We start from the raw sequence: 26,312 nt of genomic DNA, 5'->3' as shown, positions 1-26,312 counted from the left end.
TTTCTTTTTAGGCGATTAGGCAATTAGGCAATACATCAATGGATGTCATAGCCGAAGATTTCCCGTTCTATGATTTCACATTGTAGCCGCAATGGCCCTTCTGCTTGCTTATTGTCAAACCTTGGTACTTTTTGCCAGCAAATTCATCGATAGGGAAAGCATCCATAGGAAACCAATCGCTGTAATGGTTTTTTTCCCTTGTTTCTTGGGACAATCCTATTCGAGAATGGTAATCCTAACTACTTACTACTAGACTAATTTACAGGATCTTAAATAGTACACTACGTATATTTTCTAGACAAGATCCTCTAGAGCTCTGTCATCATGTCTTGTATACAGTATTCCTTGCTTTTTATCTCCTTTGAAAGTTCAAATTTGAAGTTGCCCACGCAAAAACCAAGGCAAACAAAATTGGAAAACAAGCAAGAACTAAAGCTACAACTTTCAGGTTGTGGTGATGATAGCCAAAGTAATTATCCATGAAGGAACTGATCGCTTTGCGTTCTCCAAACACTAGGATTCCCGTATCTATGTCCCCATATTGTGAGGAAAGAAGCCCTCTAAGGGACCAAGATGGTGGGCAAATCCAGTAACACCATATCCACCACTTAGGAATTTTCTGTAAGAAAAGCCAAGTACAGATTAGCTAGAGTATGTAAAGATCAATTCATGGATAGATAGGAGGTTGGTATTGAAGTATATATAAACCAAAACTACCTACACTATACTAGTATTACTAGAATATATTAATCTCCATGAACACAAAAATCTGCATCATCATGCTTGGCATGCACTAGCAGCGTGGGTATGTTGGTGTGAGTTAAGGGGGCGTACTGTCTAAAGCCAAGTACGGATTAGCTAGAGTATGTAAAGATCAATTCATGGATAGATAGGAGGTTGGTATTTAAGTACATATAAACCAAAACTACTTATACTAGACTAGTATTACTAGAATATATTAATCTCCATGAACACAAAAATCTGCATCATCATGCTTGGCATGCACTAACAGCGTGGGTATGTTGGTGTGAGTTAAGGGGGGCGTACTGTGTAGTGTACAACAATTGAATTAATATTCGCAACACTGCGTGCGCGTCTGTGAGTAAGTGATGAGTGTGAGGCAGTAGCTATAAGTATGTATGTATATGCAAAGCAGAAGGTGTTACTAATGGAGTTACTAATGAGTAGCAGTTACTTACCGGTGCTGGTATGATAAACCCTGAGAACAAAGTAAACATGGTATAGCAGAAACTTGCCACCACCGACGCTACTTGGAAACTAGGGGTCAAGGAAACCAGTAACATGCCGAAGTAAGTGAAGGAGAGCAACGTACAGAACATAGTGTAGAAATACCACACTAGTTTGTCGGCAGACAAATAGAAATCGATGGAGGGGTAGGTGATGATCAAAAACACAAGTGTTTGAACCAGTACGTAAGGGATTTCAATAATCACCTGCACTAAGAGGACCAATATTAATCCGCCAATCAATGCTACAACCGTAATTACCTATTAATTAGAAGGACACTCTACTACATCAACATGTCAGGAACCAGAAAATATATAGTACTCCCATATATGATGTATACTCCAACTCCCTGGTTAGTAACAATTCTGGCAGTACTGCACAGAATTGATTAAAAGAAAAGAAAATGAAAAACGAATTTGGACCTGAGCTAAGGAATAAGCCCACGAGGAGTACATTCCAGAAAATCTTTCCCTGTACAATATGCTCCGCTCAGTCGCCATAAATGGTAAAATGGAAGAACAATTGCCTATCCCCATAAACTGTACTAGAATGAAGAGGGACCCTAGCATGTTGAATAGATCCTGTTCGTCGTTTCTTCGTGGAGTATATAACAAGAACCAAGATATAAGCAATAAGCATGATCAATACGATATTAATTTCTTATATATATATATATATATATATTTTGTGTGTGTGTGTGTGTGTGTACATAATGAGACTTATTTTACAAAAAAACATAGTGAGACTTACATTTTCTGCCCTTTCTGCCAAAGAAGTGCTCCAAAAAGCAGAGACGTGCTGGCAACAAATGTCAAGCGTACTAGGTTATATTTCGGACTTCTCCAGTACGAGAGGTTTTTCTTCCAGAGACATGCTTTAAGTTGTTCCCATCCGTTTTGCCGAAAGCGAGTCGCAAAACGGAGCTCCCCTTGTGCCGTCGGAGACCTTAGTTCTCTAACTAATCTCTTTGTTTCTCTGCACCCATATATATATATATATATATATATATATATATATATTTTTTTTTTTTTTGGTACAACCGAAATATATGATCAGACTTCAGAGACAACGACCAACGGCCTGTCAAAAAGAATTAAATAAATAGATAGATTAGTAGGTTAGATGCTTACGGATATAGATGAGATGCCTTGTAGATACAAGCGAAGTCCAAACCAAGTTGAGCCTCTGCAGAGGCGCTTGTAACATCTAGCATCCATGTTGCCGGGTTCCGGTTTTCTTCAATTTTGGCGACCCCCGGAATATTCTGCATACATGTACACGTCACAACAACAATGCAATATATATGCTTCAATTCTCACAGGACTAATAATCAATGCTTTTTCGATTTTCTTTTCTTCTCATGTTCTTCTAGTCAAGCTACTTCCTGCTGCTATAGATGATTGAGGATTTTCTACAGACGATAACAGGGTTAATATGCTTCTCATACTTCCAACACGACTTAATTGGCACATTCCCCAACTATTTTTCATAACGCTTTGTACTGTAATATATGTCATCAATTCTAGTTTCAATGCAAAGTGACTATGGCTTGCATACCTATATCCTGGTAGTAGGGTATTTTTAAATCAAGGAATTTCACTGAAGTTAGTTTCATTTGAAAGGGCCACAATGTGCGACAAATTAATTAGATGGCGTAGAGGGCGGTCCTTGATGGTCCAAACATTTCGTCGTTGATTCAAGGTTTGCTTTTCACTGAAACCAAATAGTTTGACTTGAAATATTAATTAGGTTGGTATAGGATGCTTACCTCAAAATATCCAATTAGTTGACTTGAATTTTGACCTAATTTGCCAGAGTATATGATTTGGCCTCCTTTTTTCATCAAAATCAACTGCACAAAGATTAACATTACATTCCATTAGTTGCACTTCGATCGTATAAACTGTGGCCTAAGACACGGCAGATAAAATTCAAAACTCGAGAAATCACGACTAGTAAATTATATGTTTCCTGCACTCACTTCTTCTTCGATCTTTCTTTTGGCCGATTTTTCATTTTGATGCCAGAGTAACATGAATATAAGAAAATTTTCATGGTGTTATTTCGGCATAAGGAATAAGATTAATTATCAAAACAACACAGAATCAAGTCATTGACAATGAATTTCAAAAAAAAAACGCAAAGAAAGACTGAATAGATTTCTAGGTCAAAGTCGACTTTCAATACCCCAATTCTAAGGATGGTTATTATATGGGTAATTGATGAAACCATAATGTAAAGGGGACTAATAATGCAAAGGAGGCAGGCCCCAAAAGGTTAAGGGCTAGAGTGATAAAAAAACCCTTGTTATGGGTCGTGTGAAGCGACAAAAGGGACTACGTTAGTTGGTTGAACATTTTGATTTTAGTTGTAATGGTAGTGTAAGTGTTTTCCTGGTGTCATCGTGTCAATTTATTTTGATGGATTATTACCTCATCAAATGCCTCAAATACGTCAATACTTGGTTGATGGATGGTGCATACAACAGTCCTCCTGGTTTGAGTAATATTTTTCACAACTCGCATGACAATGGCTGCTGCCCGAGCATCTAACCCTGTTGTGGGTTCATCCATAAATATTATGGTCGGATTCGAAACGAGCTCCACTGCTATGGTCAGCCGTTTACGCTGCTCTGCTGATATGCCATTTAAACCAGGAAAGCCAACCAAAGCATCTTTGATGTTGTCCAGTTCAATCATTTGAAGAACTTCTGTAACAAAGTCCTGTAAAGTAAAAGTCCAGGTGACTACAAGATATCCTTAATATGTTCATTACTATTCAAAAAGCTCCTTAATATGCTGTTGTCCCAACTTCCCTTCCCCCCCCCCCTCCAAAACAAAAAATAAACAAACGAAGAACATTACTGATTTTGTTTTTTGGCCGATGTGAGATGGCAAACGCAACCAAGCAGAGTACATGACTGATTCCTCAATTGTTATTTGTGGAGAATGTATGTCTATTTGCTCACAGTAGCCGGATATTCTTGCGTATGTTTGCTGAACTTTTGGGTAACCTCCCACTCTTATATCTCCTTGAATGACTCCCCTGGTTTTTCTTCCCGAAAGAACATCCATGAGTGTTGTTTTTCCAGCTCCACTGACCCCCATTAAAGCAGCAAGAATTCCAGGCCTAAATACTCCGGTGACATCTTGAAGAAGCTGAAGTTTCTTCTCTTTAAAACCTTTGTCTCTAATGCGCTGGAATACACGGTAGATAGATACTTGAGTAAATTCAGTTCTTTTTTCAGTTTAAGGTTTAGATAATTGCAGATCTCCTTGAATATATATCTCTTTACCTTAGGTGATTCTACAAAGTATTGTAGATTCTCGAATGTCACAGCCATAGGTTCAAAAGGTAGTACACTGTCTGTTGGATCTGTTTCATGTAATCAATTAAAGTTTCGAAAGTAACAAGATGGAGTGCATCATATTGATAGCTTCTATAAGCTAGAATCTTACTTGTGTTTCTTAATTCGTCAGGAGTTTCTGAAGAAAGGGCTGACTTGGTTTGTTCAGATATATTGCAACAATTACTTTTCTCTCCTTCTTGGGAAAGTGTTCTGCGAGATATTATTCTCTTGGATCTTCCAGGAGCTGAGGTGTTTCTTTCATTGGGAAAAGGTTAGTGTCTGACGATTACAGAATACTTTATTGAGTTTTTCCACTTAAACATTTCTTTGTTAGCTGTACAATCCTAAAGAATACACTTACCTTGCAAATAATGCAGTGCGATTGTAAATGCAATGTTGAATATAAGCCAGAATCCAATCAATGCTCCAACAGATATCCAATAGAACTCCTCACCATAACTTAGTCCGTGCTTTTGAAGAACTTTTCTTCCCAAATTGGCATTTGAATCTAAGCCCTGTAGTACCAACTACAATTAAGTATATAAGGGCCAAACCTCTGCTTTATTATATACTAAATGATGCTCACCTTTTGCCATCTCGGAGCAAGAAACTCATTTATGGAAGCGCCTATTTCTGCATAGGTTATTGGAGACAGCCAAAAGCCCCACCGCAGCCAGGCAGGTAAAGAAGCTGTAGCACAACTTAGATTAGAGATATCATTCATCAATCCAAGATCACAGTTTGGCTATAATTAAAGAATATCTTGATTACTTTGCCTGAAGTTCGAGGAACACATGAATAAAAGGTTATTGTCCAGTTAGTCTGAAACTAAATTGTGGGCTTGTCTTTTAAGAGTTGATTAATCTTAAAACATTTTTAAGTCGAACGAAACCTATGCGTTTTAAATTTGACTTTTAGATCATTTCTCCAAATGCACTAGGATCCAAAGAAATGTGTTTTGGTAGCCCATTATTTGCAAATATTATTTACTTGCATCATAAATACAATTTTATCATCCCATTTAACTTTTATTTTCACACACATCACATCACACCACAAAGAATGCTATTTCCAAATGATCTTCCATCCCGGTAATTTAATGGTGATAGAAGTCTTCAGATTCTCCCCTGAATGTTCTCTGGGAAGCCTACCAATCCATCATCAATGTATTGAATCCGTATTTGTTCATTTAAGACAGTCTGAAGACAGCCACTAATAGTAGTCATACGTTTTGGAATTATGAAGCCACCAAATAGGAGCATCACTACGAGGGAGAAGAGGGCAGAAGATGCAGCAACAGATGGATTCCGAAACACGGAAGCAAGTAAGCGAAATATTGATACTGATACTTGATGCAAAAGGAAAATCAGGAGGAAGTGACGGAAAACCCTGTAGCATCACCATAGTGCCAGAAACAAACATGCTTGATGTTAGTTAGACGTCGATATATATTAGGGTACTAGTACGTGGAAGGAAGAGAGGTCGAACATTTCTTGTTGTTCAAGAAAATTAACAACATTACCTGTTTATCTCTGGGCTATAGCCTATGCCATAGTAGGTAAGGGTTGTCCAAATAAAGGCATCGAGAAAGGAGAAAGGCACCTTTAGAATTACTGCAGGAATGGAGTAAGCCCATGCGGGGTAAAAGTAGAAATCTCTTTGTTTATAGAAGACCCCAAGTCTGGAAACAGTCAATGACAGTTCTGCAATGCCACTGCACAACAATCTAATGATGGCATAAAATATAGTGCTTGTGTAAAAGTTTGCATGGGTGATGTCCAAATCTTTCTTCTTATGTGCGGCTGTACGTCCTCGAATAAACAGTGTTACTGATATCAGTGCGGTGATCACCAGCTGCACAGTTTCCATCCACACAATCACCCAAAGGATCAAACATATACTTTCTATATTTTGACTGAAAAATGGCCAAAACTGGGCTAACAGGTTTGGTTAATTAATTTTTTCCTTGCTTTGTTTTTCTGGGTGTCCACATGTGTGTTGCCTGTATGACGCATAGTCCAGATACGAGGTACATGCTGACATGGATCTTTAGCTAAGAAACTACTAGTCTTGTATATAAATTTAGGTACGTACCTGTGCCGATTTGAAAACATGAACGAATGAGTTTCGCTTCATGAGAAGCCACTCTCTTGTTGTGCATGCCTTGAGTAGCTCCAATTTACTCACAGAATACTTGTAAAACGACAAGGCATTTTTGTGGAGCTCAGATCTTTGAAAAGGCTGGGAAAGTTGTTCCCCTAGCTCCTTTCCCACCCGAGATTGCTTGAAAAGGTCGCTGAACTCCTCAACTGACACAGAGACATGAGGTCTATGTTGGTGGTACCAATATTGCGATTGATCTTTCCTGGAAACTACCTGTCAATAGAATTTGAAGACATGTTTTATATACAAAAAAAAAAAAAAAATTAGCATCTACTGACTACCGACATGATTGGCATGCAAGTAGAAATGACGTTGAGGACTCGGGACAAGGAACGACTTGAGAGCATATACAAGTGCATCACTTACTTCGTGAAGGAAGTCAGCCGTGCTTTTTCTTGGTGGGCACTTAAAGCCACAACTGAAGAAGAAGTCTAAAATATCAGTTCTTGGTCCATGATAAACGATTTTCCCTTCAGCCATCAAAATGACGTCGTCAAAAAGATCAAAGGTCTCAGGTGCCGGCTGAAGAAGGGAGACCAAAACGGTGGATCCTGTGATATGCGTCCACTGCTGAAGATAGGTAGCAACCTGAAAAGTGGTTGAACTATCTAAGCCATTTGATATTTCGTCCATGAGGAGAACTCGTGATGGCCCAATTATGATTTCCCCTGTAGATGTTGTCAACGCATACATTTAAGGTATTTTGGTCCTATGAATACGGCATGTGTTTTTATACTACAGATGGAGCTGGTGGATATATAACCTGTTGTCAGCCTTTTCTTCTGACCTCCAGAGATTCCGCTTCTCAAATCATTCCCAACGATTGTTTCAGAGCAGCTATCTAGTCCAAGGACCTGATTTAAAAAAAAACATATATATGCTTGAAATAGTTGTTCACTATGAAAATGTCGGCAAGTCTTTGTTTTAAAGGTGAAATGTAACTGTCACTATTGATAGTCTGTTGTTAAGAATGGATGCCTGGTTACCTTCAACACGTAATCAATTTGAACAGTTGGCTTTGATCCTTCAGCAGCGAGGGCCTGTGGGTACATTTTTTCAATAATGACAAGGATGACTTGGCAGCAGAGAGCAGAGGAAAGGAGCGAAGAGGACTGAGGAGACCTCAAGCAGCCTGTCCTCAAGGTAATACTTTAGGCAAAGTTGCAACACTTGCCCATGTAAGGTGTATTAGACAACAAGTACATGCAATTTAATGGAAACTACTAGTAGACTGGTGGTAGCCGATCATCCAAACTTTAGGATGCTAGAACTTTAACATGTAAACTAAAGCTACTGATTAAGCATTTCTTATACGTACCTTCATGTAGGTATCTATATCTGGTTCAGGGATAATGCCCGCTTCCTTCTCTCTTCTACTAAGTTCAGCAATAATTTCTGATTCATATGAACAACAGCAACAAAGTATCCCATTACTAATTAATTTGAGATGCTGGCTGGAGATGTTGATTACTTAGTATTAATTTACCAACATTATAGAGGTATCTCACGTACCTGCTCTACTTCCTATTCCCTGACAACGTGCTGAGAAGTCGAGTGTCTCCCTCACCGTCATCTCCGATATATGGAGGTCGTGTTGGCTAATATAAGCTGACGTCTTTTGTGGGACGAACTCATTTATCTTGTATCCATTGTATGATATCTCTCCAGTGGCCTGACAGGATGATTAAATGGACAACTATCAGCTGCTGTTTCAGAGTCGTTATCATTGAATTATAATAGGGTACGTTATTGGCAACTATGTTGTTTAATCATCTTTATGGAGTAGCTTAGTTTAGTGATTTTGAGTTGCTGCAAATGGGAATGAGTGTGGGAGTTAAAGTGGGTGGATGTGTATTTGGATTGTATGATTTGTGCTTATCAATAGTTGAAGATGGTCACAAGATTAACCTTAAGATTTTGGTCAAGTTTGCCTGCAAGTGCCAATAGCAGTGTTGTTTTGCCGGATCCTGGAGGCCCCAGTAAGAGTGTCATCCTGAAAAAAATATTTGGAGGACTTCTATACAAGTACACGGTTACAAATTGTAATTGTATGATTTACTTTATTATGATTATATAGATGCAACGGATCTTCTGTCTAATTTCATATGCCTCTCTATATTTTACTTTTTATTAGATTACTATTTTTCTTTACATAAATATTATATTTTAGTTTTTTTTATTTTTTTAAAATTGAATAACTATTAAATGAATAATACATAAAATTTAATAAATTTAAAATGCATAAAAATGAGATTTTTTTATGAATTTCTATTATACTTTTAATTTTTATTATATATTACTTCTTTAAAACTGTTGTAAAAATAAAAAAAATATTAAAATATGATATTTATGAAGAATAAATAATAATATAATAAAAAGTGAGATAAAGCAAAAATTACAGAAAACGAGACAGAAGATTAGTGGCTGCTTTATACAGGAGACTTGAGGGGAAGATGTGTGGTGTACTGTATGGACCTGACCTGGAAGGCTTGATGATGCCGCTGACGCTCCGCAGAATTTTTAATTTGGCAGAAGGTTTGTGACCGCCAGCGCGATTTAGTATGTCCTGCATTCGCAATTGTTACCAGTGGTTTCGTTATAATTACCAGTGTTATGAGAGATACTACTGCTGGTTTGCTTAATTAATCAATCTATTACACTGCTTTTACTCAGTAGTAAATTAGATCTCTCCTAGTTCTAATGGAAATAACAAAGGGGCAATTTTAGAAACCTCCCACAAAATTTTTGACAATATTACTTAGTGCCTCTAAATTTCAAAGAATATTGCTTGCCTCCAAATTTTCAAAATTTTACAACATTATCAACCCAATTCAAAATGTATCATTAAAAAGCTAGTTTTGGGCGGAAGGTAGAAAAAACTTCATTCCAAAGTTGTCCTTTTTGTAGTGATCCCTTGATCGTTATGACAAACTAATTTAAAATTTCCTACCATTTGAAGACTTGATTGATGTGCTTATTTAATGTTAAGTTATAAGTTTTTAAGAGGGTTGAGAAATCTATTAATAGATTGTATTTTATAATTTGGATAAAAAATAATAAAAATTTACAGTTTCTAATAATTTATACAAAAAATATATAAAAAAAAAGAATATTGTAAAGATGAAGAAAGTAACTTTTTTGCATCTTGAAAATATCTCAAATAAGTTTTAAATACAATTTAAAACAATTTTGTTTTTTTCTAATTTTTCAAGCCGTCGATCTAGATAAAAAAATGAAGATTCTAATTAGTTTATATAATATTTTAAATTCACTCAAAACATTTTACATAAAAGGAAAGATTTCTTTTATTTGGTACCTTATGGGCGATGATAAGCATATCAAGGAAAGTCAAGGTGGGTCCCGTGTTGAAGTTTTAAAAATCACAACCAACCTCTCAAATTACAGCATTTTTTTGGAAGAAATTTACTACTCTTTTTCCAAATAAAATAAAATCGAGTCCAGTACTTATTATGTGACCTTAGAGCACCAAACAGATAAATTGTAAAGAAAAATTCTTTTCTAGTTTGAAAATATCTTAAATGAACTTTTAATATATGTTTGTGTTTTAAAAAAGTATACTAGTTATGGTTCTGACTACGATATTTTCTCCCATCATTATATCTTCATTCTTTTATTTTCTCTCTGTTTTTTAACTTTTGATTCATATACTTGCAATTTTGTAAAATAGTTAGGCAATAAAATGGCAACGTTGAAAGAAGTTGTTTCCTCTTTTCTTAGATGAGTGTTTTAATAATATAATTTGAATTTTAAAATATTATAAAAATTTGAGAATAAGGGAAGCAAACGATATTTTTAAAACTCTAGAGTACTAAATGAATTATAGTGCTTTTTCATTATATTTTATTTTATTTTTTTGTGTATTTGTTACAAAAAAAAAACACACACACACACACACTTACTAGCAGTCAATATGCACGGGAAGCCTCGAATCTATTGTATTGGGTCACTTTCCAACACCAAAAGCCTCCGTATACACGGACTCATCCCAACAATGTCACAAGCACATTCTGTAGTTTCAAAAGACACGGTGGACATCGGAGGAGCACTCAGAAGTCAAAAGACTCGAAGCCCATACCATATCCCTTAATTGTCTTAAAAAATTGCTTGGAATTGTTGAGGTTAGGCCCCCATTTCGTACAACTATGTAAATGTATATGTGTGGGAGGATAAAGAGTCAAGTTAATCAAATTACTATTAAGGAACAAATACTAAAATCCAGTTAAAAAAAAAAAAGTAGTAAACCAGTAAATAAATGAATAAGCTAGTAAATGGCTGGCACTTACAGGGACAAAACTTTTCACGGAATTCCATAGGCTAGGAAGTGGCTTCCCTCGAACAACTTGGCATTCTGCTTCGACGCTCAAATTCGCATATCTTACCTCAATTGTAGGCAATTTTAGACCAACTCTGAAGGCCGCGTACGACAAATTATGATCAATAAGTCCAAATTAGTTCACGACAATAATACATGCAACCAAAAGAAAAGCACCAGTTTATCATTATTCATTTCGTTTTTAAATGCCAACATAAATCACTAACACCAGGGTTCAATATTTTAATTGAAGATAGCTCGGTGAATTTTAAGTATTTTTTATGTATATTGGGAGTTCAACAGTTAAGTCTTATTGGACAGCAAAGGTTCATCCAAGTAAAAGGACAAAGTGATATAAAAATCTCATTTCACTCTCCTCACATCACGTCAAATTGTTAGAACTGGGACTTAGGTTGCATTTAATAAATTTGAAGTTTAAAAATTGATATTTCATTTTTTGGGACCAAATTTTGTCTAAAAAATTCAGTGTTATTTAATTAATTCAAATGTTCAATTTTTTATTATTAAATGTGTTTTAATATGTTAAGATCTGAATCCATTAAATTTAAGTGTTAGATTGAATAATCAAGCAAGACCCTAGTAAGTTTCAGTTTCTGAAGTGAGGGTGTTAGGAAAGTATTCGGTTCTGGGAGAGGAGGAAAAATAGCAAAGAAGATGGTCATAAAGTTCATGAAGATTTGGATGATTTGGAGGAACAGCTGGTGGATTCTCTAGCCCTTGAAGATGAATTAGATGAGAAAAGTGATTAAAAAAAAACGTCACGGATCTCGCGATAAGGTAATTGTTTACTATAGATTTAACCAAATTTCCTTCTTTATTTTTTTAAGTAAGTCGCTATGGATTTTTTATGGCTTTTCAAACTCATTCGCTGTTTCCCGAAACCTCTATCTTTTGACCTCCAGCATGTATGATTATTTTAAAGGGTTATAAAAGGATTTTTAAAATCTTGGGGTGGATGGGAGGAAAGGGTGGGTAATGCCTTTAATAGTCGTACTGCTAATTACCTAAGAAAAGAAAAACAAAAAGGGGAAAAAAATCCTACTGCTAATTAAAAATAGCATAATTTATTGGATGAGGAGTCCAAGACGAAGGAACCAATTATATTTTCTTTTTCCTTTTTTTTCATGGTAAATTAAGACTGAAGAACATAAACAAATTATAACTACTATATTGGTCGATAAATAAGTTAAGGAATTAAAATTCCCAAAATGTGGCAGCCGTAATAAATTGGTGCGACTAGTGTTATGGACTCTAATTCGTTTTAAGGATTAGTTTAGCTTGTGCTGTATTTGAATGCACAACACAAGCTCTATCGAGTGCGAAAACATACTAATTGTTGCACAAATGATAATAGGTTTGAAAGTACGATGCGTGACCTGGATTCATATTTGTACTCCCTTCGTTTCAATTATTTAGTCATGTTTGGAAAATTTAAATTTTTAAAAATAATGATTTGATTATAATGTTTTTGCTTTTCTTTCTAATTTTACTCTTACAAATTTAAAATTTAAATTTAAATAGTAAAATGCATATGATTAGAAAAAATATCATATTAGAAAGAGAAACTAAAAAGTGTTTTGATTTTTTCAATATGACAAATATTTCGGAACATTTCAAAATAAAAAGAATGACGTTTTCAATGAATGGATGAAGGGAATAATTTTCTTCATCTAACACAGCATGCATGTAGGCAGGCCTGTTGATTACCTGTGTAATCTGCGTTGCAGTCGGAGCAACAAACGGCGGTTGTCCTCATCGATCTTCTTCAACAGTCGATCGACGAATACATGTGCCTGGGCAGAACCAAGCTTGGTGACATCAATCACGGCTACCTTCTTTTTCTGACTATTACTATTATTGATTTTATTGCTGTTTCCAGTTGTCGTAGCGGTGGTGGCCGTTGGATCATCCAGCAGCAATAGGGACGTTCTTATGCGTCTAAATGTCGGCAGTCTCTCTATTGCAGCCCACTCTGGCAGCTCCAAGCCCTCCTCCTCCTCCTCATGATTATGATCACAAACTGCAACACTATTATTAGTATTAGGATTATGAGTAGTAGTACTATCATTTTGAACATTATAATTGCCACTCCATGCATGAATATTATGATCCTCCTCGGCCCTGTGAATACGATCATCATGATCACCGGTGCCCCCTGATGAAGAAAATGATGATGATATTATTGATGCCCTCCTGATCATGAGCTGCTGCCTTATTAGATCATCATCCTCATGACTCACTAGTGATCCTTCTCTGCCTCCTCCTCCTCCTCCTTCTCCTCCTGCTTGTTGATCATGATGACGATGATGATATTGAGGATGATAATCAGATTGTGATACTGATGATCTTTCAATCAGTTCAGAAGTACTCCTCCCTTGCCCACTTACACCTACAACTATCAGCTTGGTGGAGGACATTATAATGATGACGTACTACTGTACATACCCTTTGCTTTGATGAATCGATGGTTCAATCTGATCTCTTTAAACTATATACACCGCCATATTCATTCTCTGCTTTCTCACCAACACACTCTCTCTCTAGCACTATTACTTTCTCTCTTTCTCTCCCCCTCTCTCTCTCTCTATCTATAAGTAGCTATACTAGGGTTAATTCCTCAAAATATTATCCAAAAATAAAAAAAAAAATCCTATAAATGTGCTCTAATAGGATTCATATCTAAAACTATTTCTGCCGTACTGGCAACAAGTTTTTTTTAAAAAAAAAAAAAAAAAAATCACGGCGGCCACTTTTTTTTTTATATATAAAAAAATTCAGGGCTACCGTGCTAAGTTAGCACAGAAGCCCTTTTTTTAAAAGGAAAAACTTACTAAACCTGCCGGTTATTTATGGTGCTGTAAAACCATCCAAAAGAGCCATCATCCCATCTGTTTCAAAGCTAGAAAAGAACAAGAAAAGATTTTCACTAAAGAGAGAAAAGTTAGCATGCACATATCGGCCCACATGCATGAAAAATCAGTGGAAATTTCGTGATTGGTAGCCGATTCAAATTACTTGATCAATTAGAGCACTTTTTTATTGAGTCAATTCAATTTTTAACTAAACATAGCGTGAAAATATTCTAATATTAAATACTCCTGTTTGGATTGCTATTTTCAGAGATTTTTTATTAAAAAAAGTATTATAACAATTTAATGTATGTGAAATAAAACTAAAAAGATGATATGGAAATGTGTTCACGGAAAATCTAAAAAATTTTCTACAAAGAATCACAATCCAAACAAAGAATACATAATTGTTTTAGTCATACCTCACTTTTATTGACCTTTAATTTGTTGAACATGTTTACCAACTAATGGGCTTTAATTATTCAATATGAAGGGTAAGATTTTCAGATAATGAAATTGCCAATTGATGGGAAAAAAAATAGACATGAGAAATAAGGGAAATTTGCAGATTTTAATCTTGATAATGAAAATTTTACACATTGAAAATCGTGGTTTTACTTAAAATTGGAGTCAAAGCCTCCCTAGTGAAGAATTAGACCAAGAGAATGAGGAAAAAAAAACTGGTAACAAGGAACACACTGTTTTTTCAGTACACAAAATTTCAAGAACGCAGAAATCCAAATAAAATTCACTGAACATTAAAGCATGTTTCAAGAACATCTTTTTCTTCTTTTTCTTTTCTGAAAATAAAATTAACTATGACAAATTAGATACAGTAAATTACAGCATGAATCTAGTCTACAATCTTTTTTTCTTTGACTTGAAGAATTAGAAAGTCATTGGGACTAGTTTTCTTTTGGAAAGAAAACTAAATTTCAGCGAATTCATCCGGAAAAAAACACACCATGAGTGATGAGTCCATGACTAAATGACTAAAGTATGTGACTTTTGTGTACTTTGGACCTACCAGCGGAGACCAACACCATTAAATCCTCCTCATTTCGCAAATGAAAGGTTTCTAACTTAGGATAATCGGCAGACTCAAAAATTTTCTTTTGAAAAAAAAAAGGCTGCCGTCCTTGGATTTTTATTAAAAAAAAAGTGGCTGCCCCAGGAATTAAAAAAAGATAAAAACCTTGTAGCCTACCGTGTTTAGTTTTAGAAATGGACTTTGTCGGCGTCATATTTGCAAGATTTTTTTTTTAATTTTTGGATAATATTCTAAGGAATTAGCCCTATGCTAGCTAGCTATGGATAGTACTAGTTAAAGAACTTAAAAGATAAAAGAAGCTGCGATTCCCCCCCCCCCCAACCCCTCCCCCCATTTTTTTTTTTTTTTTTGTGGTTTTGGGTTTAAACTTTGATGGGATTAATCTCTAGCACACCTAGGTGACTCCACTTGGCAAGCAATTACTCTAATCTCTCTCTCTCTCTCTCTCTCTATTTGGTGCGGTTAATAATTATTCTTAGGTGGTCTTACCGGGAATTTAGTTAATTAATTGTCGGAGATGATGAGTTAATATAGCTGATGCTCTGACCAAATTAATATATTGCATCCTAGCTGATGAGCTCTGGATGATGAATTAATAAAGATTTCCCCCGGCGGGATATCTCTGACCAAATGCAACGCCGGCTCATGACGAGCTTGACTCTCAATAAATATTGGAAAATAAATTTTAAAAATCTCAACTGGATTCTTCTGACTAACACCTGTAACGAAATCAGCGTTGATTTTTGAAAACCGTTTAAATTAATGCCACTGTTTTCTGCATCGTAGCAGTACTGAATCGATGGTGCTGAGCAAAAGTCAAAGAGTTGAGAAAAGAATACAACAGAATATACATTACGAATCATCCATCGAGCCGGATGCTGTCCAACTCCATCGTATTTTTTTGGTTTCATAGAGATGCGGTACAGTAATCAACGTTTATGTGTGTAGCAACTAGCAACTCCGTTTCCGATAGACTTCCCTGGCGCGAATCGCTCCGAAAACTTTGGATCCAAAGGAAAATGGGAGGGGTAGGGTGTTTTACAGCTATGAATTAATTAGACACATATAAAGAAACTAGCAAAAGCACGTCCCGTGCACGTATACAATTAAGAAAAATATTTTAAGAATCACTTTTAACAATTTTCTAGTAATTAAGGAAGTGTTTTTGTTAGGCATAAGTAATTGTCGTAAGACAAAAGTTATTTGAATTAGATACAACTAATTCAATTAAATATAAATCAACATCTGTGTTAGCTTTTGTATCATTCTTTTTTTTCTTTCCTTGCAGAGAAAATAGCATAAAACATCCGTAATATTTCACCAAAAGAATTTTAGCATATTTCATAATTAAATGGGTAAATAACCATGTATCTTCCTATGGTTTGATGCTCTATGATGCAATCTCGTTATGGTTTAAATACCTATATATAACCCCCTCTTGGGTTAGGTTAAAGTGTCATTATTAGTTTTCCATTAAATTAAGGGTCAATATTAAAAAGTCAAAATCAAATCCTTTTCTTTCTTCTTTTTAACCTTTCCTTTCATCTTTTTCTTTATCCTTTGGGAAGAGAAGGGATCATTTTTCAAACGGTGTTCAATAGGCACAAATTATACCTAGTTACCATGTAGATACCTCTTAGCTAATAATTTCTTTTATATGTTATAGCTTTTAAGTGTCAAGTTGTCTTGAACAGAAATGTTTAAAATAATTAAGTAATTTGATTGCATCAAGTCTTATCTCTCTATATTCTCATCAATATGTCAAAGCAAGTATATGAAAAAGGAAGAAAAATAGATTCCATCTATTAAATCACAGAGTTCACAATTCATAATCAAGTAATATGCATGTAAGTAAGGTGCTAATCAAAATATTCAAGTCATGAAAATAATAAGTAAACGGAAATAATCATGAAAATATAACAATATAATACTTGAGGGAAAATATAGTAGAGAGGTTTTGAATCGTACAAGTTTCCAACTTAGATATAACTGGGATATTCTGATCTTTCTGTAATGAGTCTTCTTCCATTAGTGCAGCACTTTTTTCCCCCTTTTTCAATAACTTTTAGTCAAATCTCCATATAATCCAAGCTCCCTATATTTGTCTTCTAGTTTCAATCGTTTATGTTATGCAATGATATGTTGCTTCAGATTTGGTAGGGTCCTAATTTAATTCCACTTATAGTCTTGATACAGTTAGTGAGAGGAATAACTCAGCAACGTTGATATGTCAAGATTTAGAACTAAGAATTTGTATTTTTATAGGGGAGTAAGATCATGTAAATCATTTATTTTAACATTTTATTAAATATGACAATTTTGTCCTTTATAGTTAAGCCATTATTGTAATTAGTATGGGTATATTAGGAAGATCAAAAGAGAAAGAAATACCAAGACAGGAAAAATTTAGCAATATTGATATGTTAAGATTTAGAGTTGATAAGAGTATATTTTACATATTTTTAGTGTGCTTTATTGGTTAGTTTTGGTGTGGTTTATTTAATTTTATAAATAATTAACTAAGATTCTAGTGAAAATATGCATTTTGTGATTTAAAGTGTGAAAATTGCATTTCTATGGATTTTTATGATAACAATTTCATATTTTACAGGTTTATTGATTCAATCATCAAATGGAGTGCATTGAGAATATAATTTGATGATTGATGATGGATTAAAGTGATAAAAATAGAATATGAATTGTGAAAGAAGAAATGCAATTAAAGTCAAAAGGAAGCAAGATGTTCAGCTTTGACACATTTTTGTATTTTGGCTATATCTTGAGCTACATACATTGGATTGAGATGATTCTTGAACCATTTTTGAAGCTAAGAGACAGATCTACATTTGGTATGAAGACATCAAAGTCCAATTCAGCTGTTTTTCTGGTCAAAATGTCGAAATACAGAAATAAAAGTCTGCTGCTGAGAGCTGAAAACGCGGAATTGACCAGTCAGTGGTATTTTTATCATATCTTGGTCATCAGAACTCCAAATTGGATGATTCTTGAAGCATTGGACAACAATTTCAATGGACTACAACTTCTATGTTTTGCACAGGAGCAAATTCAGCTGTCATCATAGAGAAAATAGCAGTTGAAGTAGCCAGATTCTGGTCAGAAATAGCTGCTCTCCATTGGTACAACCTGTTTTCTCCTTCAATAATTTACAGCTATGAATGAACGTATGACAAGCAATTAGCAGCTGTAAAAGGGATGTTTCAAGCCTCATTTCCTGACTGCATTCATCTATATATAGCCATGTGTTAGGGTATCAGGCCAATTATTTGAAAAGGAAAAGACCAATAATTTAATAGAAAACAATATCTAGCATGAACGATGAACAACACACAAGAATTAACGTGGTTCGGCTTAATCACCAAACCTACATCCACGGAGAGAAAAACTTATTCTTACTATGAGAAAAACACCACAAGATTACAACTTGATTCCCAAGTCCCAACTCTTGTATAATCCTCTCACCCACTAATAACTCTCTCACTCCTTTCTTGTGTGTCTTTGTAGTATGCCAATCTACCTATTTATAGAGAACATTACTGCCAAAAAAACCAAATAACAATTGGAACCAATACTATTTCCTAAACTCATATAGAGTAGAAAACAGTATCTAGCTAAAGAGAAATTTACTTGACTGCTACTTCAAGTAACTAAATCGAATTAGGAAACTAGTTACTTCTACACAAAACAGAAATTTTACCTAAAAGAAATTAAGCCAATTTCCTAACAAATCTTCACCTTGGCGAAAATTTCTTTTAGCAAACACAGCAAACCATCCAAAAAACTCCATTTGCCTTTTCCCACCAAGTACCTTGGTGCCTAGCTACACACCCGAATCAATGCGGTCTTGTTTTCAATTGATTCAATCGGCAAATGAACGTGTGTAGCTAACCGAGTCCAACATCTAGTTGACTCGCGAGAGGGGCCTCAATTCACCCTCTCCCATAGCAGGACTTTTCCTCTCACCACCATTTGTAATTTGAGAGCATTCTTGGATCCCCTTCCGCTCCCAATCCATTGAGATATTCAAATGGTACAAATTACCATACTTCTTCCCCATCAACAAAACCGTTTCGCCATGTGTGATTTTCAAGACTCCACCTGCAGCGGAAAAATGGTAACCCTCGGAGTCTAATTGGCTCAAAGAAATTAGATTCCTTCGTAGCTTTGGGACATAAGCCACACCACCCAAAGAACAAATCTCTCTATTCAGCATTTTGATTTTCACCACTCCAACACCTTTGACTTGACAAGTAGATCCATCACCCAAACACATAAAACCTGCCTTCTTTCTTTGGAGAGTATCAAAATAGTCTAACCTGGAGCAAACATGTGAAACACATCCAGAATCTAAAATCCAACCATCACGAGAAGAAGTATTATTACCTTTGGAGATTGTGAGAATATCTCCACCCAATGCATATCCAGCAACATTATCATAGTCATTCTCATCATTTTTCTTTCGATGAGAGCAATATCTTTTGATATGGCCAAACTCATGACAACCAAAACACTGGATTCCACCCTTTCTCTTGGCCTTTGAACCACCTGCCTTAGATTCACCACCAAATTATTTTCCTCTTTTATTCTCACCTCAAGCAATTAAAGCAACTTCTTGTGTCACATCTTGGTTTGCCTTCCTTTGTTTTTCATGATCCAACAAAGAAGACTGCATATTCTCGAACTCTAAAGTGTCATTCCCATACAACAGGGTTGTCACGACACTTTCGTAAGAATCTGAGACTGAGGTATGAAGTAAAAGAGCCTTATCTTCTTCCTCAATATCTACACCAACCTTTTGGAGTTGATCCAAAATTCCATTGAACGTATTCATGTGATCCATGAGGCTGCCACCCTCCACCATCTTTAGTGCATAAAGTTGCCGCTTTAGATGCAACTTATTGGATAAGCTTTTAGCCAGATAAAGCTTTTCCAATTTTTTCCAGAGGTCTGCTGCAGAATCTTCCTCATCTATCACATTATTTATGATGTTGTCCGCCACATAGAGCCGAATCGTGCTCGCACACCTTGCGTCCAACTCCTCAAACTCATCATCCTTCATGCTCTCTGGCTTCTTGTTCTTTCCATTCAACGCTTTTGCCAAGCCTTGTTGAACTAGAACATCCTTCACTCTTCTTTGCCAAAGAGTGAAACTTGTAGTTCCATTAAACGGTTGAATTGAAAACTGTATAGTTCCAAACCCCATGGTATACAATCACCCACTCAATTTCAAATAATTAACCAAAACCCCAACGGAGCTCTGATACCACTTGTTAGGGTATCAGGCCAATTATTTGAAAAGGAAAAGACCAACAATTTGATAGAAAACAATATCTAACATGAACGATGAACAACACACAAGAATTAACGTGGTTCGGCTTAATCACCAAGCCTACATCCACGGAGAGAAAAACTTATTCTTACTATGAGAAAAATACCACAAGATTACAACTTGATTCCCAAGTCCAAACTCTTGTATAACCCTCTCACCCACTAAGAACTCTCTCACTCCTTTCTTGTGTGTCTTTGTAGTATGCCAATCTACCTATTTATAAAGAACATTACTGCCAAAAAAAATCAAATAACAATTGGAAACCAATACTATTTCCTAAACTCATATAGAGTAGAAAATAGTATCTAGCTAAATAGGAATTTACTTGACTACTACTTCAAGTAACTAAATCCAATTAGGAAACTAGTTACTTCCACACAAAACAGGAATTTTACCTAAAAGAAATTAAACCAATTTCCTAACACCATGGACTTGCAACATTCAAAATAACTTTGGAAGGCTAGAGAAACTCCACAAAAATGTAATCTTCACTAGTTTTTCTTAGTTCATTAGCATAGAGCAGTTAGTGTAGTTTATTCATCTTGTATTTGTAGTTAGATTTGGATGAAGACTGAGGAGTAAAGATGAAGAGATTGATCTCATGTGACAAGGGTGATATATCTTCTACTACTTTCTCTCTTGTATTAGATTTCATGTTTGATTATAATACAAGTTGGCTTTGTGTTTTTATTATGTTTAGTTAAAGTTTATGCCTAGAGTTATGATTGAACTTGCTATATTTTGTTTACTTGGCTACTTTGTGATATTATTTTGAGCAAGTTATTTATCACTTTTGGTTATCTAATCATGATTAACTAGCCATTAATTATGATAGTCTTAAGGTGTTAAGTTTGCAATGAAAATTAGAATTTAACATTAGTTCAAAGAAGTGTTAAGCCTAGGGAGTACACTCATGAAAATAGAGGTGCACCTATGTGGCTTAAGTGACTTGTTTCATGTAATTTCATAGAAGAAATGAACTTGTAGTTAATTTCATAACCACGAGAGTAGTTATGGCTTAATTACAATTATAGTTGATTCACTACGAGAGTAGGTTTCACATATATTAGGAAATTACGCCATAATTAGTCAAGATAATAACATTCACTTAACTAGTATTCTCATTTGCAAGAGTAGTAAGAAATTCCATATCTCTAGGAGCTTTCTAGTGTTATTTTCATAAATTTCATATTTGTGGTAGTCTAAATAATAAAGGAGCTTGAAAACATCGATAATTGCAATCTTCCCTGTGGGATCAACCCTTAATACCCTATACTCGTTCACGATTCGTATACTTGCGATAAATCGCGTGTGAGATATTTAGGAGTTTATAAATATAAAACTTGATTAGGATGAGGTTAATGTTATATGTATATCCCGCGCACGTCAAGAGTTAAGAAATTTTGAGGTGAGAGATGGGTTGAATGATACAGGAGAAAACATGTAAGTGAGAGGTTCCAGGTTCGAAAAACTATTCAATGGTTGATTTTAGGCTTCAACTACACAACCAAAATTTGAGAAACACCAAGTGAGTTGCCATCACTTGCATGCATATCTGTCACTGAACTAAATACAATGGTTGATATTTGTAACGGAGAAGTAAATGGATTTTATTTCTCCCTTAAAAATTCGAAGTTAAAAGATTTTAGAGCATAGACCCGATGATGTAAATGAAGGAACCAACAAAAAGAAGAGAGCAGTAATCAAAAAAATTTTAGGAGCATGGATTTTCTGTTTCAAACTCTTTCTGACGCTCAGGTTTTTAGTGTGATGAATTTTGAGCTTTTCTTTTTTCCTTTTGATTGAATTTTTGAGCTTTTCCCTTGTTCCTTTTGATTGCTGCTAACGTGGGTAAATTATTTGAAGATATTAGTTTCGCCCTATTGTTTTATCTTAGTACTATAAGTAGACTAGGTTGAGACCAAGATTTTTTTTAAAAAAAAGCCTAGTTGGTATAACACTAAAAAAAAATAACGGCAAAATTTTTCTTGAATTTCTGGTCAGAAGAACCTCATTTAGATTTCCTTATATTGGCCTACTAGATTAATATATTTATTAATTTTTTGAGTTCAATAATTCAAGGAAAAGACTAAAATGGCATTCGACAAAAAATATTTATTTTGAAAAATTATTACATGAGGAATAAAGAGAAGTATAGACTTTTTTTTATAAGTAAAGTAAAAAGGCTTTAAAAAAATGTAAAATGGAATTTATTTGGTATTTAGGCGATATCAAAATGAGCCCAATCCATTTTAGTCCCACCCAAATTAGTCCTATGACCTATATGGGACTACTTGGGTATAAACTCATATTTTTCAGTCTCATTTAAATTCCTGCTATCGCCAGGAATAATTGCAAAACCCTGGGCATGTGGTGTTCTTCGGTAGTTAACAGCATTGATCGAGGAGCAAGACTGCTACAAGTTGGAAAGAACAAAAAAAAAAAAAAAGGCTAAATGGAGGTAGCACGTTAGTCAAAGCATTGATAACACCGCGAAGAGCTACAAAAACATATTCTCTCCATCCCATATATTTAGTCACATTTGGGGATATGTGTTTTTTATACATAATATATTCCACTAAAAAGTTTTTCCTTTTGTTTCACTTTTACCCTTAATCGTGCGCTGGTCAAAGTAAAAAATGAAAAGTAATATCATCATCTTTGTCTTTATACATCATTAATAAAGGACATAAGAGAAATTTCAGAGTATAAAGTGGTTAGAAATGTCAAATATAACAAACATTTGGGATAGCCAAAAAAGAAAAGTATGACTATTTTAATGGGGCGGAAGGAGTAGTATCCAAGGCCTAATTGGTACAATCACAAGGTATTTATGTTACTTATATTATTTTTTGTTGCACTAGGATGTTGAATCCTCTTGCAAATTTAGTTGGAATCCAAAAACAGTTGTTTCTCAAATCTTTTACTTTTTTTTTTGCCATGAGACGGCTTCTCTAACGTGTAGAAAAATTAAAGGTCAATTTCCTTCTTTCTTTGCAGAGTAGTACTGATGCAATTTGTGTTTTGCTTCTAAGTAGTTTCAGGGCTATGCAAGATTTCCTTGACAATATAGAAGAAGGTAAAGTGCGTGGATCAACTTTACCACCATACTAATGAAAAAAGACAATTAAAGGGCCTGCATTGGTAGAGTTCTCTGTTCAGATCTTTTATACAACAAGGAATAATCATAGCTACTTCAAAAATTTTCCATTTTATAATAGGTTATTTAATTTGAAAATTTATGTAGGTTTAAATTTGTCTTCTATAAAATTTGCTATTTGTAATTGAATTTGATACGATAAGTATAATATCTTCATGATTTTGACATGGCTGGGGTTTAAAATCTATCTTAAAAATAATATATTTCCTACCTATTCTAAAACATAAAGTCTAAATCTTGGAATCCTTAAGAAGCCAAAAGAGATGAAACAATAAAAAGAAACTTTATTTTTACAAGTTTATATTAATTAGTATAAATAAAATTTTACTAGGCGATTAGAAACTGACAACATATTAAGACTAGAAGCAGTACTACTCTATTGGAAGATAAAATGCACATTGTACTGTCAAAAATCAAAAGTGTCATGCTAATTTATTATTAGCATTAGAATGTTTCGAATTTATTTATGCTCAGAGTGTAACCCCTCAGAGATTTTTTTTTTCCTCTTTTGGTCCTTTAGATAGGCTCATGGCTAATGATTCATTATAGTGTGCCTTCCATAATGCGGCCGTTCTTTGATTAAAAAAGTTATTACAACTACATATATTTTATCTGTCGATTTTTGAGTAGGCAATGGCTATCCCATAGTTTATGAATTATTTGTACAATTGACTTTAAAGAGTTTTATGAAGCACTTAATTAGTTCAGTTTTCTAGTTTCTTTTCCTTGTAAACTATGAGGATATTTGGAGTATGATCGTTCTAAGTTCAGTCAAAATTGTGTTTCGTACGAAGATTAAATAGAACCTTATTATTCCAAGCCAAATACATTCAATAAACATAAACATTTATAGGTTTTCTTTGAATGCATTCATTTTTATAAGCAATACATGAAGGAAATAATATGTTATGGTGAGTAAAAACTTCGATGATTATCATAATTTTTTTGGTATAACTAACCTTTCATGGATAAGAAAGACGAGAGCAACGGTAGTAGCAAGGCAAGCAAAAGTGAAAACATGTCCACCACGGAAGAATGTAATCCAAGTAATAAGTGAATGAATTGTCTTTCTTTTCTAGAACTTACAGTATCATCCACTTTTATGCTACTATTTATTGCCAAATCTATTGCTAAATTAGCTTAAAAATTAATTTTTTCTTGTATTAGAGTTGGTTGCAGTCTATGCTATGTGCAAGTGTAAAATTTTTAATAAAAAGGATGACTTATATTTTATGTTCCTGTATCTCGACCAATTTTTACTTGTACCTTGAACAAATTCTTTATAAGAAGAGGAGGGATGAATCAGGCATCATATATATATTTCTGCCATATGAATGTTAAATTTATTTGATAGTCACTAAAAAGTTTTACATGTTTAGCCTCCTTTGTCACGTTTTTTTTCTTTGTAAAATTTTGTTCTTGGTGTATAAAGCTTTCATTTATGTTGATATTTATTTGATATATTAAACATATGTAATTTTAATGTTGCAGGTATATTTATGAAGATACAACTTTAGTTTTAGGTACATGTTCATGTCTCGAATCCCAAATTATTAGATTCTTTTTCTTTTTTCTTTTCACATGTTTTTGTTAAAATAGTAAGAATTTTCTATTTATTAACATTAATCGACAATCTTAGCAGTATCAGTGCCATTCAAGCCTGTGGTACTTGCTAAAAACTATGAACAAAAATCAATTAGAGCATATTATTGTTTAGGATATTGTGCCACTTATATGTTGATGGTACAAAAACTAAAATATACCTTAAGGCTACATTTTGGCAATAGGAAATTTTTGTATCCTGTTCAAGAATAATTTGATAAAAATACCTTAAAGCCGAAGTCCTAAATGATCACAATGTTCTCCTCAAGCAAACAAAAACTGCAACAAATATTATACTTTAAAAATATGACATCATTAGTGCTAAAAAAAGGGGGAGATTGAACCACAAAACACCATTTCACAATTTCGTTTAGGTTATTCGAGGAAACAAGCAACAAGAGAATGATGTCGGGCAAAATTTTCCAGATTTCACATGAGCAGATCTTATAAAAAGCCAAAAAGGAAAAATAAAATTTTTCCGGAATGAATGAATGACCTAGTCACTTTCAAATTTTGCATCTAAACTTGATTTCAGATTATTCCATCACATGTCTGTCCAAATTTTGACAAAAGTTCGATTCTTTTGCATGATGAAAAGTATCCTAGAAGTCATCGGTAAGCATTGTTCAGCTTGTATGCAAATAGTCTATACAGTTATCAGAGTAGCTGATTCTAATTTCAATTTATGCTCAGATTCATGGATGTTGAAAGATCAATCGGACTAATTTTGGAACTGTTGAAATTTGACTTGATTGTTAAAAGAGACAATAAACATAATTCTTACTGAGTGTTTAGACAATATACCTTTTGTTCTCAGGAGTTTAATCTGCCGTTCTATTTTTCTAGGGTAAAATACACTTTACCCCCTTGTGGTTTAGTGATTTTTTACATAACTCTCTTATAATTTCAAAAGTTATATATAACCCCCTCATAATTTAGATTAAAGTATTAAAATGACAGAAATAATCATTTGTAATGAGTTAGATTGTGATGAAATCAACCTTGTTTAAAAACTAAAATGGATGAAATGACCAAAATATATAAACATAATATGCATAATACTCTAACCCCGTATAAACATAAATACCCCTTACTACTTCTAAAAAAGTAGTAAGGGGCATTTCATTTTTTCTTGATATGTTTTCAGGTTTTTGGCAAGCATCACAAGTCTTAACATATTCCCTAGCAT

The 26,312-nt window shown here is 34.4% G+C and overlaps 1 protein-coding gene across 2 annotated transcripts; it reads right to left on the bottom strand.

Moving 5' to 3' along the window:
* Positions 1 to 45: 45 nt before the first annotated feature.
* LOC113715899 (pleiotropic drug resistance protein 3-like) lies at positions 46 to 13,771 on the bottom strand. 2 transcript variants are annotated; one of them, XM_072069887.1, is made up of 25 exons: positions 12,822 to 13,769; positions 11,065 to 11,188; positions 9,241 to 9,326; positions 8,669 to 8,753; positions 8,273 to 8,432; positions 8,079 to 8,155; positions 7,747 to 7,800; positions 7,524 to 7,614; positions 7,127 to 7,428; positions 6,692 to 6,973; positions 6,120 to 6,451; positions 5,826 to 5,986; positions 5,184 to 5,287; positions 4,959 to 5,112; positions 4,707 to 4,841; positions 4,544 to 4,623; positions 4,113 to 4,445; positions 3,681 to 3,971; positions 3,017 to 3,100; positions 2,379 to 2,512; positions 2,103 to 2,223; positions 1,999 to 2,072; positions 1,671 to 1,842; positions 1,200 to 1,454; positions 46 to 619 (listed from the first exon to the last, which is right to left on the bottom strand). In XM_072069887.1, the coding sequence occupies exons 1-25, from the start codon at positions 13,529 to 13,531 to the stop codon at positions 353 to 355; spliced, it is 4,668 nt and encodes a 1,555-aa protein (XP_071925988.1). In that variant the 5' UTR covers positions 13,532 to 13,769; the 3' UTR covers positions 46 to 352. The 2 variants fall into 2 exon arrangements, with proteins under 2 accessions (XP_071925988.1, XP_071925987.1); XM_072069886.1 differs by having other exon boundaries at positions 1,999 to 2,223; positions 12,822 to 13,771.
* Positions 13,772 to 26,312: the final 12,541 nt, after the last annotated feature.

The sequence above is a fragment of the Coffea arabica genome, chromosome 11c (genome assembly GCF_036785885.1).
Source record: "Coffea arabica cultivar ET-39 chromosome 11c, Coffea Arabica ET-39 HiFi, whole genome shotgun sequence".
Lineage (NCBI taxonomy): Eukaryota > Viridiplantae > Streptophyta > Magnoliopsida > Gentianales > Rubiaceae > Coffea > Coffea arabica.
Note: the sequence above shows the minus strand (reverse complement) of the source record. Positions and strands in the feature narration are given on the sequence as shown.

Coding starts and splice junctions, on each gene's coding strand:
- LOC113715899 (XM_072069886.1), bottom strand. CDS start 13,531: ATGTCCTCCACCAAGCTGATAGTTGTAGGTGTAAGTGGGCAAGGGAGG. Junction 7,429..7,523: donor GAAGAAAAGGCTGACAACAG/GTTATATATCCA, acceptor CAACATCTACAG/GGGAAATCATAATTGGGCCA. Junction 6,974..7,126: donor CGGCTGACTTCCTTCACGAA/GTAAGTGATGCA, acceptor TTCTATTGACAG/GTAGTTTCCAGGAAAGATCA.